This window comes from Lynx canadensis, chromosome X (assembly GCF_007474595.2).
Source record: "Lynx canadensis isolate LIC74 chromosome X, mLynCan4.pri.v2, whole genome shotgun sequence".
Lineage (NCBI taxonomy): Eukaryota > Metazoa > Chordata > Mammalia > Carnivora > Felidae > Lynx > Lynx canadensis.
The window spans coordinates 56208467-56229101 of NC_044321.2; the positions used below are offsets into that span (position 1 = coordinate 56208467).

General features: G+C 36.7%; 1 protein-coding gene across 1 annotated transcript in view; it reads right to left on the bottom strand.

The window, feature by feature from the left end:
• Positions 1 to 20635, bottom strand: part of TEX11 (testis expressed 11) — a 230554-nt gene that overhangs the window by 147041 nt on the left and 62878 nt on the right. The window contains exon 12 of the mRNA XM_030304808.1: positions 18444 to 18522. Coding sequence (XP_030160668.1) covers positions 18444 to 18522 — 79 coding nt within the window. The remainder of the gene's footprint in view (positions 1 to 18443; positions 18523 to 20635) is intronic.

Here is a 20635-nt window from a genome sequence, read left to right on the forward strand (position 1 = left end):
TGGTGACACCAAAATATTCCGTGATTGTATTTGTTTCATAATTATAAGCTATTCTTCCCCATGAGGCAGTGATCTCCTTGAGACCAAGGACTATATATTATTTAATTTTTGTATTTTTAATGCCCAGCAACAAAACTGCTAGTACATAATAAGAACTCAGATGGGAAAGAATGAATTCCCACTATTATCAACCTGACTCAAGTTCTTATCACTTCATATGTGAGCTACCTGCAATGATTCTTTTTTTTTTTTTTAATTTTTTTTTTTCAACGTTTATTTATTTTTGGGACAGAGAGAGACAGAGCATGAACGGGGGAGGGGCAGAGAGAGAGGGAGACACAGAATCGGAAACAGGCTCCAGGCTCTGAGCCATCAGCCCAGAGCCCGACGCGGGGCTCGAACTCACGGACCGCGAGATCGTGACCTGGCTGAAGTTGGATGCTTAACCGACTGCGCCACCCAGACGCCCCCTTGCAATGATTCTTAATTGATTTCCTTACCTCTAATCTCACCCCAGTCAACTTCTTGCATATGTTTTCATTAGCATGTCACTACCTTTGAAAACCTCCAGTGGGTCCTGATTTGCCTACAGCATAAAGTCCTTTAGTTTGATTTTCAAGGATTTTCACAAATGACTCCAATGTACCTAACTTTATATCTCATTACACCTTTTATATAAAATGTACGTTACAGCCTCTCTGATCCATTAGTCATCATATTCTGAACAGATGATGCTGTCCTCCTATCTACTCACTACAAATGTCCTTAACTCCTCCTTTCCACTTTATTAAATTCTCTCCCATCTTCAAAGCCCAGCTGAAGTCTCACATTCAAAGAACTCTTTCTGACGTTCCCAGTCTATAATGATCTATGCCTCTTCTGAATTCCTATACTAATTTGGCAGTTATCCCCATTTTCTATGTGCTATCTTATATTGTTATCTTTACACATACACTCTTTCCAATAAGGCTTGTAAGTTCCCTAAAAGAAGTGCCTATGCCTTCCATATGCTGCTCTTTACATAAAAGATGCTAAATTGGACTAAATTAATGTCTCTAAACCTGCCTTGTGCTCACATTTTTGCTCACTCTAATCTTCCTGCCAGGAATTCCTAATTCATTCACCTATACAAATCTTATACATTCTCTAAGTCCCTATCTCTTCCACTTAGCATTCTCTGATCAATGGAGCCTACAGTGATCTTTCGCTCCCCCTTCTAAATTTATATAGGATTTATCACCTATACCATGCATTTCTCATTTCCTGCATTTTATTGTCAGTTAACTGATCATATATATGCTTAGCTTGCTGTGGCAGACTGTAAATTCATTACAGGAATGTCTATTTCTTTTTTTAATTTCTTTAAATGTTTATTTATTTTTGAGAGAGAGAAACAGAGCACAAGCGGGGGAGGGGCAGAGAAAGAGGGAGACAGAATCTGAAATAGGCTCCAGGCCCTGAGCGGTCAGCACAGAACCTGACGCAGGGCTCGAACTAACAAACCCTGAGAGCATGACCTGAATCAAAGCCAGTCACTCCACAGACTGAGCCACCCAGGTGCCCAGAGGAATGTCTGTTTCTTATGTTTCTTTTTATCTCCAACCAGACCCCATACAACATGCTGCATCAGGCAAAATTTTTGTTGATAAAATGAACTTAAATGTATCCAATGTGCTAAGGAAAATCCAACTCTTGTCTCCAAGAAGCAATAAACCTTAAAAATCCTTTCAATTCCTCTTCCCATCTCAAGTACCCTAAAACCAAACCCCCGGGGGGGGGAAGAAAACACATAAACCAATGATCCAAACCACATACAGTGAAAATGCAAGAACTGAATACATATTCTGTACCACCTTCCTTTCCTATAAAATGGAACTATTTTTTCTAACAATAAACTCATTAAAAATTTTTATTAGAATAAACAATTCTAACAGATTCCCTACAAAGTATGTTGTTTGGATACTTGACCTGAAATGGGAGAGGAGATGAAAGATCTATGGTGATAATTCTTGCCAACAGAGAGCTTTGACAGTGGCTGTTAGATGAGAATATCCATGCAAACATGATTAAATTAAATCCCAAGAGCCAGTGATGTTTGCTTTTACTTCCTAGTGTCGGGTGATAACCTTTTAGATCTATCCCAGGAAGGAATTAGTGTTGAGAGTATTAGGTCTTCAATATTATATCTGTCTCTTTCTCCAGATTTTCAGGATATTATCTCACTCGTCTCAGCATGCCATTTGTGCAACCCATTCAAGTACTTGTTATTATATTATCAGAAGAGTAAATTTCATTTAAATGTATGATTTAAAAAATATGCTGCATCCCCAAATATAACTTTATTATATATTAGAGCCAAAAAAATTTTTAGAGGTAAGTCATTTTTATTTTATAATGTTAATCCATGGAAAAATAATATTTACTGTATTAAATTTTTTCTAAACAGAACTTTTCTGGAATTCATTCATTGTGTAGAATTGAGAGAGCTCTAAAAATTTTATTGTAATATTCAACAGTGAGTTCAAAAACTGTTGATAAAACATCAAGTCTTTTATAACAGGAAGGTTGAGAACAAAGTAGTTAATCTACAAGGTTTTTCGGTCTTTCTTTTTACTTGAGCCTAAACAAACTGCTTTCCCTATATCTAATTCTGACTTCCAAAAATTCTGATCTTGACTTTAGAAACTTGATTTTGCTTCTCTCTATTCTTCTTTTTTTTAGTTTATTTATTTATTTTGGGAGAGAAAGAGATGGCATGAGCGGGGGAGGGGCAGAAAGAGAGGGAGACAATCCCAAGCAGGCTCTGCACTCTGAACACAGAGCCCTACACAGGGCTCAAACCCACGAAAACTGTTGCAATTATGACCTGAGCTGAAACCAACAGTTGGATGCTTAATCAACTGAGCCACCCAGAGTCCCCGCTTTTCTCTATTCTTGATTTTAGTTTGGCAATGTCAATCTGATCTCCTACAATCTTGTTCAAATTTTTTTTCTGTTGCATAGACATTTCTAGATCACTTTATCTCAAGGTTTCTGCCTCTATCTTGGAAGTCTCATTCCAATTCAAAATCTCTTAGTTTGATTATGTGATTTAGTATTCTTATTACTGGAATGAACAGTAACTGATTAACCCCACCTAAGCAGTACAAAAGAAAGGGTCTGAGCCTTTTTGCCAATAACAAGATAAAGTGATCTATGTTAAAATTACAACTAAGAAAAAGCATGTACTAATACAGACAAGGAGTTGAAGGAAAGAAAAAACTAATACAGACAAGGAGTTCAAGGAAAGAATAAACTAAATACAGATTATTTTTTAGGATAATAAAACTAGATATGATCTTTTTCTTTTCATTTTTTTATTATAATCATATGTTTACAGAGTAAAAAATAAAATAGATAAAAATTCTGAAAGGAAAGAATTAAAGCTCAAGGTGAGAAGCCAGTAATAGAAACTTAGCTGTTGTAAAAGAGTTCAGGTCCCCTAGGTTTATAAATGAGACTTATAAGTTACAGATGTCTTTAAGAAAATTACAGAAAACTGAAGGGGTAATGAAAACTAGAGAAGGAAAACTTTGATTTTGTTTTACAAAGAGAGCAGTAGAGGGGCACTTGTGTGGCTCAGTCAGTTAAGTGTCCAACTCCTGATTTCAGTTAAGGTCATGACCTCAGGGTCATGAGATAAAGCCCAGCACTGGGCTCCATGCTGAGCACAGAGCCAGCATAAGATTCTCTCTCTCCCTCTCCCTCTCTCTGTCTTTCCACCCACCCCTTTAAAATGAATGAATGAATGAATGAATAAATAAATAAATGAATGCAGTAGAGTCCTAAATTTGGCTACTCAAAGTGTGGTCTACAGACCAACAGCATCAGCATCACATGGAAAGCTTATTAGAAACGCAGATCTCAAGCCTCATTCCAGACCTACTGAATTAGAATCTCTATTTTAACAAGATCTTGAGCTAATCATATACACATTAAAGTCTGAGAACCATTAACAAAACATCAAGGATTTGTTCAGAAAAGGGCACGCAAATTCAACTTACTTTATCTTTTGACAAGTTTACTTAAATGATAAAGTCAGAGAGTAAACAGACATAACCTAACAATTTCAGGAAAATGACTCATAATAACAGAGTATCAAGCCATCTAACTGCTTTTCTAGAATATAAAGCATATGTTCTTCCCTTATCTTAGCACCACATATTACCAGGATCTCATAAGTGGATAGCCTAGAATTCTCTACACTCTGACTTCTAATGAAGCTTGACTGTAAGAGGTGAAATTAAAAAAAAAATCACTTAAGAGACATGGTATTTCCATCCATTCATCAATGCATTCAATATTTTATCCGTGGGGCACCTGGGTGGCTCAGTAGGTTAAGCATCCAACTTCGGCTCAGATCATGATCTCACGGTTTGTGAGTTCAAGCCTTATGTCAAGCTCTGTGCTCACAGCTCAGAGACTAGAGCTTGCTTTGTATTCTGTGTTTCCCTCTCTCTCTGCCCCACCCCCCCTCACACTCTTGTCTCTCTCTTAAAAAAAAATAAACATTAAAAAAAATTTTTTAAATTTTATCCTTGCATCAAGGTAGATCATCAGAAGCTTAGATCTGTACTACATTAGCTTATAGTACATAGCAGGACTGCATTCACTTTCTAACAGTTAATGCTCTGCACACTTAGCTCTTAGCTTTAATTGCTAAAACAAACTTCTATACATAAAATATCCTTATGCTTTTGCTATAAAATTATCATTGTCCATTATATAATGCAACTTCCTATACTGTCTACAGATGCCAAATATGTAACATAAATGAGTGAAACAGACTATAAGAAAAAGCAACTGCCAGATACATAATGAACCTTTAGTATTAACTAAACAATGGTATAAGTATGTTAACATAGTACAAATAGGTAAGAAAATAGAAGCTATACTTTAACTTTGAAATTTAAAAATAAATATACTTAATTTACCAAATTTTTCTTCTGACTTTGATTTCTCTGTTGATTGGGAAATAGAAAACTGAAATTCTTTCTTCTCTCTCTTTTATACCAATATGTCAATATTCATATGGCTGATAGGGAAAAAGTAGGTGCCTACATGAAAATCTGGGTACTGTCATCAAGAGAAAAGTGGAATGAACGACTGACAGCCGATCAAGAGCAATTAATGTCCACTACATCTGATATGCCAAAGTTGTCTAATTAGAATTCAATACCACACTACACTACAGTTCAATTTGTAGTTCTTCATTCACGTTAGTATTAATTGAGAAAGTCAAAATAAATAATGTTTTTCATTATCATGATGTTGGAAATGAGAAAACATTTTAAGAATTCAATCTTTGAATATGTAGTTAAGGTAATCATTTCTATCTCTGGAAACCAATTTCAGCATAGAAAAGTGAGTCAGATTATTCTTTGCCAAATGAGTTTCCCAAAGAAATTACTTCACTCAGAACATATGAATTACAATTTACATTTGTGTAATTACTTATGAATGCATTTGCAGAGGCAGATTCAGAGTGTTTATATGGGTTGTCATATTCACCAGAGGTCAAGTCTTTGAGCGAAGGCAGAGATTTTTCCCATGGATGACATGAACAAGTTGAATTCTTTCAACAGTTCCAAAAATATTAGTACCTTGTCATGAATGTTACATCACACAAATCTCCCCTTCAGGACTGAAGTATTTATTTCCAGGTGACTCTTTAGGAACGACCCTTGAAGAGAGCCACCTCACCCAAGGTTATGCCCCCTTTCCAGGGCAGCTGACATCCAAGACTACTTAACACTGGCCTTCAAGACATAGCCATCTTATTCTAACTGAAAACAATTCTGAAGGGCCATCCCAGCTTCAGAGTTCCCCATGGGGTAAGCTGAAGCCTTCTAACTTTAAATTAGCCCAATTTCTCCCCTTACCTAGTTTAGTCTCCTTTTCTTCCCCTCATAGGTATTGATCCTAAGAGCCCTCCTTTATAAGCCATCTGCACACTAACCACCATCTTAAAATTTGCTTCTAGGGCAACACGAGCTTTGACAGCATCTCATCCAATAAGCCCCCTAACCTCTAAGAAATAGATGCAAGTTTTCCTTCCACTTCTATTTTTTGGAACAGTTTAAGAAGAATAGGTATTAACTCTTCTTTAAATGTCTGGTAGAATTCCTCCTGAGAAGCCATCTGGCCCTGGACTTTTCTTTGTTGGGAGATTTTTGATCACTGATTCAATTTCTTTGCTGATTATGGGTCTGTTCAAATTTTCTATTTCTTCTTATTTCAGTCTTGGTAGTTTGTATGTTTCTAGGAATTTGTCCATTTCTTACAGATTGCCCAGTTTGTTGGCATATAATTTTTCATAATATTCTCTTATAATTATATTTTGACACAGGCACACTTTGTACATTAAACACAGAAATCTTTTACTTCCATCACAAAGAAATTTGTTCTTTCTCATTTTAAAATGTCCTCTCAGGCTAGCTTACACTCTCTCATTTTTTTTTTTAATTTTTTTTTAACGTTTATTTATTTTTGAGACAGAGAGAGACAGAGCATGAACGGGGGAGGGGCAGAGAGAGGGAGACACAGAATCTGAAACAGGCTCCAGGCTCTGAGTGGTCAGCACAGAGCCCGACGCGGGGCTCGAACTCACAGACTGTGAGATCATGACCTGAGCCGAAGCCGGCCACTCAACCGACTGAGACACCCAGGCGCCCCACATTCTCTCATTTTTGAAAGAGATGTGTGTGCCATAAACATTTAATTTCCTCTTATATTTGCTATAAAAATAATAACACAAAAAAAGATAAATGACAACTTGACACATAGGTTAAGGTAGAAAATAAAGAAGTGTGGGGACTATGTCAAACTGGAGAATACATGCCCCATGTCTAAAGACAGCAATAGCCATTTAGCCCCAAATGATTGTTGCTTAGTGGGAAATATTGACCAAGTGTTTCCAGATCTTTCAATTTTTTTCAAGAAGTCAGAAACCCTGATTTTCATGTGAAATTGTTAAATACTGGCAATTAATTCATCCCTATGCAACACATCTCTGGCCACACCCACCCAGCTCATGGTTCACTGATTTGCAAACTCTTTCCTATGTGATAGATTCCTTTAGAATGTAGAATTGGGAAAAAATGTTTGTCACTCTTAAAGATAACATTCAGGTAATGAGGGATCAAAGAAATCCATGAGGCATATATAAAACAAAAAATAAAATAACCATAAGAGACTATTAAAAACTGAGAACAAACTGAGGGTTGATGGGGGGTGGGAGGGAGGGGAGGGTGGGTGATGGGTATTGAGGAGGGCACCTTTTGGGATGAGCACTGGGTGTTGTATGGAAACCAATTTGTCAATAAATTTCATATATATAAAAAAATAAATAAATAAATAAACATAAAAAAATAAAAATAAATAAAATAAAATAAAATAAAATAACCAAGTAAGTCCCTCCTTATCAGTAATTTCTTTAAATGTAAATTGATTAAACTCCAATCACAAGGCAGAAATTGGAATAATGAATAAACAGAATCCAGCTACATACTGTTTGGAAGACACTCACTTTAGACCCAAAGATACAAACAGGTAGAAAATGAAACGATGGAGAAAGATATATATATATATATATATATATATATATATATATACATATTTTTTTTTTTTTTAGAGAATAGTTTTTTTCTTTTTTTTTCAACGTTTATTTATTTTTGGGACAGAGAGAGACAGAGCACGAACAGGGGAGGGGCAGAGAGAGAGGGAGACACAGAATTGGAAACAGGCTCCAGGCTCCGAGCCATCAGCCCAGAGCCTGACGCGGGGCTCGAACTCACTGACCGCGAGATCGTGACCTGGCTGAAGTCGGACGCTTAACCGACTGCGCCACCCAGGCGCCCCGGAGAAAGATATTCCATGCAAATAGTAACCAAAAGTGAGCAGTGGTGGTTATACTAGTATCAGACAAAACTGACTTTAAATCAAAGTTACAAAAGACAAAGAAGGATGTGATGCATTAATTAAAAATCCAATAAAGCAAGAAGATATAACAATTATAAATATTTACATACTTAGTAACAAAGCATCAATTTAAGAGAACTGATGGTAAAATAGCATGCTACAATAATAGTTGGAGACTTCAAGACCTCTTCTCAAAAATGAAAAGAACAACCATCGGGCACCTGGGTGGCTCAGTTGGCTAAGCGTCCGACTTCAGCTCAGGTCATGGTCTCACAGCTCGTGAGTTCGAGCCCTGTGTCGAGCTCTGGGCTGACAAACATCTCAGAGCCTGGAGCCTGCTTCAGATTCTGTATCTCCCTCTCTTTCTGCCCCTCCCCTGCTCACGCTCTGCCTCTGTCTGTCTCTCAAAAGTAAATAAATGTTAAAAAAAATTAAAAAAAGAATAGAACAACCAGACAGAAGATAAGTAAAAAATAGAGGATATCAACAACACAATAAACCAACAGACATATACAGCACATTTTACCCAATAACAGAATATACATTCTTCTCAAGTGCACATGGAACATTTTCCAGGATAGATCATAAGTTAAGCCACAAATTTAGTCTCAATAGAGTTTAACAGCTAGACATTATACAAACTACCTTTTCTGACCACAAAAGTATAAAGTTACAAATCAGTAACAGAAGAAAATCTGAAAAAATTCAGAATTTGTAGAAATTAAATAACACACTGGGGCACTTGGGTGGTTCAGTTGGTTAAGTGTCCAACTTCAGCTCAGGTCATGATCTCACAGCTCCTGAGTTTGAGCCTCGCATTGGGCTCTGTGCTGACAGCTCAGAGCCTTGGAACCTGCTTCAGATTCTGTGTCTCCCTCTCTCTGCCCCTCCCCTGCTCATGCTCCATCTCTCTTTCTCTCTCTCTCTCAAAAATAAATAAACATTAAAAAAATTATTTAAAAAGTTAAACAACACACTTAAGCAAGCAATGAAATGAAGAAGAAATCACAAGGGAAATTAGAAAATAGTTAAGACTGAATGAAAATGAAAATACAAATTACCAAAACTTATAAAAAACAGAAAAAGCCAGGTTAAGTGAGATATTTATGTCTATAAATGCTTATATTTAAAAATAAGAAAGATCTCAAAAAACAACCTAATTTTACAATGTAGTGAATTAGAAAAGAGGAACAAACTAACCACAAAACTACCAGAAGGAAGGAGATAATAAAATTAGAGCAGAAATAAATGAAATAAAGATCAGAAAAACAATAGAAAAAAAATCAATGAAACTAAGTTGGTTTTTTTGCAAAGATAAACAAAAGTGATGACAAATCTTCAGCTAGGTTAAGAAAAAAAGAGAGAAGACTTGAATAAAATCAGAAATGAAAGAAAAAATTACAACTAATGTCTCAGAAATTAAAAGAATTATAAAGGACTACTATGAAAACTCATATACCAAATTGGAAAACCTAGAGAAATTCATGAATTCCTAAAAACATAACCACCTACTAAGCCTGAATCATTAAGAAATAGAAAACCTGGGGCGCCTGGGTGACTCAGTTGGTTGAGTGTCCGACTTTGGCTCGGGTCATGATCTCATGGCTTGTGAGTTCGAGCTCTACATCAGGCTCTGTTCTGATAGCTCAGAGCCTGGAGCCTGCTTCAGATTCTGTCTCCAACTCTCTCTCTGTCCCTCTCCTGCTCATGCACTGTCTCTCTCTCTCTCTCAAATATAAATAATAATAATAATAAAGAAAATCTGACAGACCTAGAACTAGTAAAGTGACTGAAGCAGTAATCAACAATCTCCCAACAAAGAAAAGCTCAGGATCACATGGCTTTACTCCCAAATTCTACCAAATATTTAAAGAATTAATGCCATCCTTCTCAAAGTCTTCTAAAAAATTGGGGAGAAGGAAACACTTTGAAACTTATTAATGAAGCCAGTATTACCCTGATATCAAACAACAACAATAAAAAGAAAATACAAATGGAATTTTTTTCAAAAGTGGAACAAAAATCCCAAAATTTGTACAGAACCACAAAAGACCAGAAATAGCCAAGGCAATCTTGAGAAAGAAAAACAAAGCTGGAGGTATCATGCTCCTGGATTTTACATAGATACAGTACAATACAATACAGTAATCAAAACAGTATGGTACTGACATGAAAACAGACACATAGATCAATGGAACAGAATGGACAGCTGAGAAATAAACCCACACATATTTGGTCAATTAATCTATGGCAAAGGAGGCAAGAATATATAATGGGGGAAAGACAGTCTCGTCAATAAATGGTGTTAGGAAAACTGAACAGGTACATGCAAAAAAATGAAACCGGTCCTTTATCTTATACCATATACAAAAATAAAGTCAAAATGGATTAAAATCTTGAATATAAGACCTGAAACCATAATGCTCCTACAAGAAAACACTGGCAATAAGCTATTTGACATCAGTCTTAGTGATATTTTTTTGGACCAGACGCCTCAGGCAACGGCAATAAAAGATAAAATTGATTAAGGAAATCACATCAAACTAAAAAGCTTTTGCACAGTGAAGAAAACCATCAACAAAATGAAAATAGAACCTACTGGCTAAGAAACTATATTTGCAAATCACACATCTGATAAGGGGTTAATATCCAAAACATATAAAGAACTTATACAACTTGATGTTAAAAAAGTAAACCGTATTAGGGGCGCCTGGGTGGCGCAGTCGGTTAAGCGTCCGACTTCAGCCAGGTCACGATCTCGCGGTCTGAGTTCGAGCCCCGCGTCGGGCTCTGGGCTGATGGCTCAGAGCCTGGAGCCTGTTTCCGATTCTGTGTCTCCCTCTCTCTCTGCCCCTCCCCCGTTCATGCTCTGTCTCTCTCTGTCCCAAAAATAAATAAACGTTGAAAAAAAAAATTAAAAAAAAAAATAAATAAAATAAAAAATAAAAAAAAAAAAAAAGTAAACCGTATTAAAAATGGGCAGAGGACTTGTATAGACATTTTACCAAAGAAGACAAACAGACCAGTAAGCACATCAAAAGATGCTCAGTATCACTGATCATTAGAGAAATGCAAATGAAAACCACAATGAGATATCACCTCACACCTGTCAGATTGGCTATTATCAAAATGACAAAAAATAAAAAGGGTTGGCAAGGATGTAGAGAAAAAGGAATCTTTGTATACTGTTGGAGGGGATGAAAATCAAGGCAGCCACTATGAAAAACAGTATGAAGTTTCCTCAACAAGTTAAAAATAGAACTACCCTACAATCCTGCAATTACACTTCTGAGGATCTGAAGAAAATGGAAACACCAATTTTTTTTAATGTTTATTTTTGAGAGAGCGAGAGAGAGAGCAAGCACATGCAAGAAAGAGCACAAGCGGGAAGGGGCAGAGAGAAGACGGGACAGAGGATTCTAAGCGGGCTCTGCTAACAGCAGAGAGCTCAATGTGGGGGTGAAACTCACAACCATGAGATCATGACCTGAGGTAAAGTTGGACACTTAACCAAATGAGCCAACCAAGTGCCCCGAAAACATAATCTGAAGAGAAATTTGAACCATTATCTTCATTGCAGCATTATTTATAAAAGCCAAACTATAAAAACAACCTAAGTGTCCAGTGATGGATGAATGGATAAAGACGTGGTACATTATCTCCAATGGAACACTACCCAGCCATAAAAAAAAATAAAATAAAATTTTGCCATTTGTGACAATGTGGATGGACCTAGAAGGTATCATGCTAAGCAAAATAAGTCAGCGAAAGACTAATATTGTATGACTTCATTTATATGAGGCATCTAAAAAACAACAGAAATGAACAAACAAAACAAACAGAAACAGACTCATTGATACAGGAAACAAACTGTTGGTTACCAGAGTATGACAGTGGAGGGGGTTTGGAGGGTGAGTGAAACAGGTGAAGGGGATTCAGAGGTACAAACTTCCAATCATAAAATAAATAAGTCACAGGGATGTAATAAACAGCATAGGGAATATAATGAATAATAATGTAATAATTTTGCATGGTGACAGATGGTAAGTAAACTAATCACAGGGATCATTTTTCAATGTATAAAAATATCAAATCACTACAATATGTACATTAAACTAATAGGATACTGTATGTCAATCATACTTCAATAAAAAAAAAAAAACTTCTTCCTATACAAAGACACTACAAGAAAAGAAAACTACAGGCCAGTATTCCTGAAGAATACATATACAAAAAACCTCAACAAAATACTAGTAATAAGGTAATCCTCAACAAAAAAAATTAAACAGCATGTTAAAAAGATCATATACCATGACCAAGTGGGATTTATTCCTAGAATACAAGGATGTTCCAACATATAAAAATCAGTAAATGTGATATACCCCATTGACAGAATGAAAGATAAAAATCACACAGTCATCTCAATAGATGCAGAAAAATAATTTGAAAACTTCAACAAGCTTTCATAATAAAAACATCCAACAAGCTAAGAATAGAAGGAAACTACCTGAACATAGTAATATGAAAAACCCACAGTGAATCTCATACTCAATGGTAAAACACTAAAAACTTTTCCTTTAAGACCAGGAACAAGGTAAGGATGTCTGCTTTAGTGACTCCTGTTCAGTACAGTACTGGAAGCCAGAGAAACTAGGCAAGGAAAAGAAATAAAAAGCATCTATCCAAATTGGAAAGTAAGAAATAAAATTATCTCTGTTCATAGATGATATGATCTTATATATAGAAAATGCTAAAGATTCTACAAAAAAACTATTTTTTTGTTAAGGGTTTAAAAAAATTTTTTTGATGTTTTTATTTATTTTTGAGACAGAGAGAAAGCACAACCTGGAGAGGGGTAGAGATAGAGGGAGACAGGAACTGAAGCGGGCTCCACAATAACAGCAAAGAGCCCAATGTGGAGCTCAAACTCAGGAGTGCCTTGAGATCATGACCTGAGCCAAAGTCAGACGCTTAGCCGTCAAGTGAGCCACCCAGGCACCCCTCCACAAAACAAAACAAAAACAAAAACAAAAACAAAAACAAAAACCTGTTAAAATAAATAAACGAATTCAGCAAAGTAGCAGCATATAAAATCAATCCACAAAAATCAGTTGCAATTCTATACACTAACAATAAACCATCTGAAAAAAATTTAAGACGGGCGCCTGGGTGGCTCAGTCAGTTTTTGGCTCAGGTCCTGATCACATAGTCATGGGATGAAGCCCACATCAGGCTCCAAACTTGTGCATGAAGCTTGCTTGCGATTCTCTGTCTCCCTCTCTCTCTGTCCCTCCCCCACTCACACTCTCTCCCTCTCAAAAAAAATAAATGAACATTTAAAAACTTTAAGAACACAGGCCCATTTATAATAGCATCAAGAAAAGAAAAAACTTTAAGAATTAACTCAGCCAGGAGGTAAAGAACTTGTACAATGAGAACTATAAGATATTTCTGGGTGCCCGGATGGCTCAGTCAATTAAGCATCTGACTCCTGATTTCACCTCAGGTCATGATCTCACGGTTCATGAGTTCAAGCCCCACATCAGGCTGTGCACTGACAGTGTGGAACCTGCTTGGGATTCTCTCTCCCTCTCTCTGCCTCTCCCCTGCTCATGCTCTCTCTCTCTCTCTTGCTCAAAATAAATAAGTAAAAGTTAAAAAAGACATTTTTAAACAAAATTAAAGAAGACATAAATAAATGGAAAAACATTCCATGTTCATGGATTGGAAGACTTAATATTGTTAAGATGCCAATACTACCTCAAGTAATCTACAGATTCAATGCAATCCCTACCAAAATCCCAATGATGCTTTTTGGCAGAAATAGAAAAATTCATCCTAAAATTCATATGTAATCTCAAAGGACTCTGAATATGCAAAACAATTCTGAAAATAAAAAAGGTGAAGGACTCACACTACCTGATTTTAAAACTCAATACAAACATAAAGTAATAAAAACAGAATGGTACTGGCATAAAGATAGACATACAAAGCAATAGAACAGAATAGAAAACCCAGAAATAGACTCTCACATATAAGGTCAAATGATTTTTAACAAGAGTGCCAAGACAATTCAATGGGGAAAAGATAGTTTTCTCAACAAATGACGCTGTGAAAACTGGGTAGCACATGCAAAAGAATTAAGTTGGAACTCTGTCTCACACCATATAGAAAAATGATCTCGGGGCGCCTGGGTGGCGCAGTCGGTTAAGCGTCCGACTTCAGCCAGGTCACGATCTCGCGGTCCGTGAGTTCGAGCCCCGCGTCGGGCTCTGGGCTGATGGCTCAGAGCCTGGAGCCTGTTTCTGATTCTGTGTCTCCCTCTCTCTCTGCCCCTCCCCCGTTCATGCTCTGTCTCTCTCTGTCCCAAAAAAAAAAAAAAAAAAAAAAAAAAAAAGATCTCAAAATGGATCCATGACCTAAATGTAAGACATAAAAACTATGAAACTCCCAGAAGAAAACATAGGGGAAATCATATTATATTTGGCAAAGATCTCTCAGATATGACACTAAGAGAATAGGAAATAAAAGAGGGAAAAAAACACAAATTGGATTTCACGAAAAAAAATTTTTTTTAATTTTAATGTTTATTTATTTTTGAGAAAGAGACAGAGCACGAGTGGGGGAGGGGCAAAGTGAGAGGGAGACACAGAATCTGAAGCAGGCTCCAGGCTCTGAGCTGTCAGCACAGAGCCCAATGCCGGGCTCAAACTCACAAACTGCAAGATCATGACCTGAGCTGAAGATGGATGCTTAACCGACTGAGTCACCCAGGCACCCCCCAAAAAATTTTTTTAATTGGGGGTGCCTCACTGGCTCAGTTGGAAGAGCATGTGACTCTTGATCTCAGAGTCAAGAGTTCAAGCTCCATGTTGGGTGTAGAAATTACATAAACAAATAAATAAACAAACTTAAAAAATTTTTTAATTTTCCATCAAAAGACACTACCAACAGAGTGAAAAGGCAATCCATAGAATAGGAGAAAATATTTGCAAATCATATATATTCAAAAGGATTTAATATCCAGAATACATCATGAACTCCTAAAACTAAACGACCTGATTAAAAATTGGGCAGGTCGGGGCGCCTGGGCGGCTCAGTCGGTTGGGTGTCTGACTTCAGCTCAGGTCATGATCTCACAGCTCATGGGTTCAACCCCATGTCGGGCTCTGTGCTGACAGCTCAGGGCCTGGAGCCTGCTTCGGATTCTGTGTCTCCCTCTCTCTCTGCCCCTCTCCTGCTCACACTGTGTCTCTCTCTCAAAAATAAACATTAAAAAAAATTTTTTTTTAAATACGGCAGGGGACTTGAATAGACATTTCTCTAAAGATGAAATAGGCCAAAATCACATGAAAAGATGGTCAACATCACTAGTCATTAGGGAAATGCAAATCAAAACTATACGAGATACCACTTCACACCTATTGGGATAACTACTACAAAAAAAACAAAACAAAACAAAACAAGAGTTGGCCAAAATTTGGAGAAATTGGAACCCTTGTGCTCTGTTGCTGAGAATGTAATATGTACACCCACTGTGAAAACAGTATGACGATTCCTCAAAAAATTAAAAATTACCATATTATCCAGCAACTCCACTTCTGAATATACACGCAAAAAAACTGAAAGCAAATTCTCAAAGAGATTTTTTTTTACACCCCCATTCATCGCAGCATTATCCACAATAGCTAAAATGTGGAAGTTTTACCTTCCATCAGCTGATGAATGGATAAGCAAAATGTGGCATATACACATACAATAAAATCTTCCTCAGCCTTAAAAAGAAAGCAAATTCTTTATATATAAAGCATCCAACTCTTGATTTCAGCTCAGGTCATGATCTCGCAGTTCATGGGTTCGAGCCCCACGTTGAGCTCTGTGCTGGTGGCATGTGCCTGCTTGGGATTCTCTGTCTCTCCCTCTCTCTCTGCCCCTCCCCCAATTGTGCTGTCTCTGTCTCTCTCGAATAAATAAACTTTAAAAAAAATACTGGAGGGTTGCCTGGGTGGTTCAGTTGGTTGAATGTCTTGCTCTCTATTTTGGTTCAGGTCATGATCCCAGGGTCATAGTATCAAGCCCCACATTGGGCTCCATGTTGAGCATGAAGCCTGCTTAAGATTCTCTCTTTCTCCCTCTTTCCCTCTCCCCGGCTCGCTCTCTCTCTCTCTCTCTCTCTCTCTTAAAAAAATTACTGGAGGGGTGCCTGGGTGGCTCAGTCGGTTAGGTGTCTGATTTCGGCTCAGGTCATGATCTCACAGCTTGTGAGTTCAAGCCCCGCATTGGGCTCTGTGCTGACAGCTCAGAGCCTGGAGCTTGCTCAGATTCTGTGTCTCCCCCTCTCTCTCTCTCTCTCTGCCCCTCCCCCACTCGCTCTGTCTCTCTGTCTCTCTCTCTCTCTCTCAAAAATAAATAAAAACATAAAAAAAATTTTTAATTACTGGCAAATATGTATCAATTGTATATAAGAAAAAATTTTGTGTTCCAGCTTTGTAAAAACATGATGTTATCATCATCATCTCCTCTTCCATAGATATTCTATAAAAGGCTGAATGACTTCTCATCCAAAAGTCGTGTGTCAGGTAGGAGATAGGTCTGCAACAATGGTTGGCAAGCTATATAGTTGCAGGCCAAATCTAAACAGCGACCGGTTTTTATAAATAAAGCTCTATCACAGTCACTTCCATTTATTTACAGATTTTCTGTGGCTGCTTTTTTATCACACTACAACAGCAGAGTAAAGTAGGTGTGACAGAAACTTTATGCCTTACAAAGGCTAAAATATTTACTACCTCACCCTTTATAGATAGTTTACTAACTGACCTAAAATAGTGGTTCTCAGAACCACCTGAAGAACTAATAAAAAATAGAGGTCAGGGCTTACTGGAATAAGGTAGAGCTTGATCTCTATATTTTTATAAAGTACCCTAGTGAACATTTTTGATAAGTTTTATTGAGGTATAATTCCCATACCATACAATGCATCCATTTAAAGTACACAATTCAGTGGTTTTTAATATATACACAGAGTTGTGCACACATTACCCAATCAATTCTAAAACATTTCCATCACGTCAGAAAGAAGTGCCATACCCAATAGCAGTCTCTCCCCATCTTCCCCAACTCTCACAGCCCTAGGCAACCACTTATCTACTTCCTGTCTCTATAACTGCATCTATTCTGGAAATATCATATAAATGGAATGAAATAATATGTGATCTTTGTGACTGGCTTCTTGCACTTGGCATCATGTTTTTAAGGTTCATCCATGTTATAACATGTATCAGTATTCTGTTTCTTTTTATTTTTCTTAATATTTTTAAGTTTTTCTTATTTACTTTTTTTGAGTTTATTTATTTATTTTGAGGGGAGAGGGGCAGAGAGAGGGGGAGAGAGAGAATCCCAAGCAGGCTCCGTGCTGTGCAGAGCCCAATGTAGGGCTCAAACCCACAAACTGCAAGATCATCACCTGAGCTGAAATCAAGAGCCAGACGCCCAAAAGACTGAACCACCCAGGCACCTCTTAAGTTTTTATTTTAATTTCAGCTAGTTAATGTACAGTGTTATATTAATCTCAAGATGTACAATAGAGTAATTCAATACTTCCATATGTTACACCATTTATTGGCAAATGATATTCCATGATATGGGTATACCACATTTTGTTTGCCTATTCATCAGTTATTAGACATTTTGGTTGTTTCCACATTTGAGTATTAGGGATAATATTGTTATGAACATTCACATATAAGTGTTTTATGAACATACTTTTTCTATTTAACTCAGGAGTGGAATTGCTGGGTCAAATGGTAACTATTTAACTTAGTGAGGAACTAATAGTTTCCAAAGCAACTGCCCAATTTTACATTCCCACCGTCAGTGTATGAGGGTTACAATTTCTCTATATCCTTGCCAACATATGTGATTATCTGTCTTTTTGATAATAGCCATCCTACTGGTTCAAAGTGGTTTCTCATTGTGGTTTTGATTTGCATTGCCCTGATGGCTAATGATGTTGAACATTGTTTCAAGTGCTTATTCCTCAGTAATTCTGAGGCACACTTAAGTTTGGGAACGATTAAGAAGTCTTTATGTACTTTAAGGTCCCTTTTGACATTAATGGTAACATAAAGACAGAGCCAGAGAGGTGTATTACTCATAGAACTGCACTCGTTCATGCCTTCCTGTTCCACATGACACTGCCCTGTAGGTTAACCTAGGCCTAACTCCTGTTTTATAAAGCACCAACTACCTTATTCCTTTTTCATTTTATTTCTTTTTCAAAATTTTAATGTAAATTTTAAAATTAACTTGACTATTGATTGTTTAAATCATTAATCAAGCAGTTCCATCTTCTAATTTTATCAGCATAATGGCAGATACGGTGCTATGTGAATATGGATGGATATAAATGGGTATATTCAATACATATTAATAGAAACCTTAAAAAATGTTAGTCTTTAGAGAAAAGAAAATCAATTCTGTACCTTTCATGATCCATCAGCAGTTTAGCAACGTTCAGACAAAAGTCTAGAGACATGTCAAGATGTAGTATTTCCATGACAGCTAAAAAAGAGAGAAGATGAAATAATCGTATCAGTTTCATTTCTGAGGAAACTTAGCTATTTTCAGTAACTTTCCTTTGTTAAAAATCTACTTTCTAAACGTTTGCCATACACCACATCTTGCCTAATAATTTATCAAAATCTTTTGGGGCATCTGGGTGGTTCAGTAGGTTAAGCACCAGACTTCAGCTCAAATCATGATCTCACAGTTCATGGGTTCGAGCCCCACATTGGGCTCTACGCTGACAGTGTGAAGACTGTTTGGGATTCTCATTCTCTCTCTCTCTCTCTCTCTCTCTCTCTCTCTCTCTCTCTCTCTCCTCCCCCCCACCCCCCACCCCACTAGCTCTTTCTCTCTCAAAATAAATAAACTTTAAAAAATCTTTTTATAAAGACATCCAATGCTAGAGTGTAGTGAAACAGGTACTTTTCTAAGGATGTTAAAGTAACTTGATAACAATCTTTTTGAAAAGCAGTTTGGTAATACTATATGCTATGAACACAGTGGTTAAAAGCTTGAGACTTGAAATCAGATAGACTTATATTTGAAACCACTTGCCACCTATATGGTTATAGGCCATATAGGCTATAGTTTTTTCTGAGCCTTAGTTTTGTCATCTGTAAAATGGGGAATATATCACCAGTCACTTAGGTCTGTTGAGAGTGTTACATGAGATAATGAATGAAAATTACATAGTAAAACACCTAGAACTTAGTTAAGACTCAGTAAATGACACCTGTTGTTGTTATTATGTATCCTCTCTAATGCAGAAAATATACTTCTGAAAAGTCATCAGAAATATGGGAAGATGTTTATAAGCAAAGATATTAAAATCAGTGTAGATATAATAACAATAAAAAGGAAATATATTCTCAAATGTCCACTATAGGCAGATGATAAACTATTATGAAACTATTAAAAGTGTTGAATATGAAATAACATAGAAAAACTGAATATGCATTAATATGAAAAATGTTTATAAGACTAGTAAGTAAAAAAATCAGAAAATAAAGCCTGCATGTATTATATGGTCAAAATTCTATAAAACAAACAAATTTAACCAAAATAGAAAAATGCTGAAATTAAATGATCAAACTGCCAGAAATGATTGTGTTCAGATTATTTATATACCAAATAACTAACAAGTGTATTCCCTGTGCCAGGAACTATGATCAGTGCTAAGAACCCAGTAGTGGACAAAACACAAAAATCCTTATTGTACAGGAATTGTACAGTGAATGATGAAGACTATGAATATCTTTTCCATAGTCTCATGGAATGCATACGGACAACTTTTCCAAAAGTTCTCTTTAATGCGTGTTGCTACTCTTTCATAATAAAAAAAAAAATTGTATATTTTTTGATTTCCACTTTTTTTACTTACAAAAAATACTGGTGAAATGCTAATGCCAGCAGTTAGAGTGACCATTTTATTTTTTTAAGTCTATATATTCATTTTGAGAGACCGGTAAAGAGTGAGCAGGGGAGGAGCAGAGAGAGGGGTAGAGATAAAATCCCAAGCAGGCTCCACATTGTCAGCGTAGAGTCCCATGCAGGGCTCAATCTCACAAACCATGAGATCATGACATGAGCTGTGACACTTTCCCAATGAGCCATCCAGGTGCCCCAAGATTGACCATTCTGAGTGTAAAGTACTTTCACTAGCAAAGAAATGAACAGACTATAAAAAATGCAAGTTTCATATATTCTCTCAACACAACAAAGTAAAAGATAATTTAATATTTTAAGCTATAGAAAACTTGGATTCAGAGAAGTCTCTTAATTTGTAATCTGACATAGCAACTTCATTACTCTGAATACCAAGAAACTAGATTAAATAAAAACAATCTGGGAATAAAGAATAATTTCATTTTAAGCTCTGCTTTTTATCTGTGTTTTGGTAAAATTTGTAATGGAGAATTCTAATCTAAAATTAATCAACTTTAAAGTAGTTGACTCCAGGGGTGCCTGGATGGTTTAGTCGGTTAAGTGTCTGACTTTGGCTCAGGTCATGATCTTGCAGTTCTCAAGTTTGAGCCCCACATCGGGCTCAGTGCTGACAGCTCAGAGCCTGGACCCTGCTTCAGATTCTGTGTCTCCCTCTCTCTCTGCC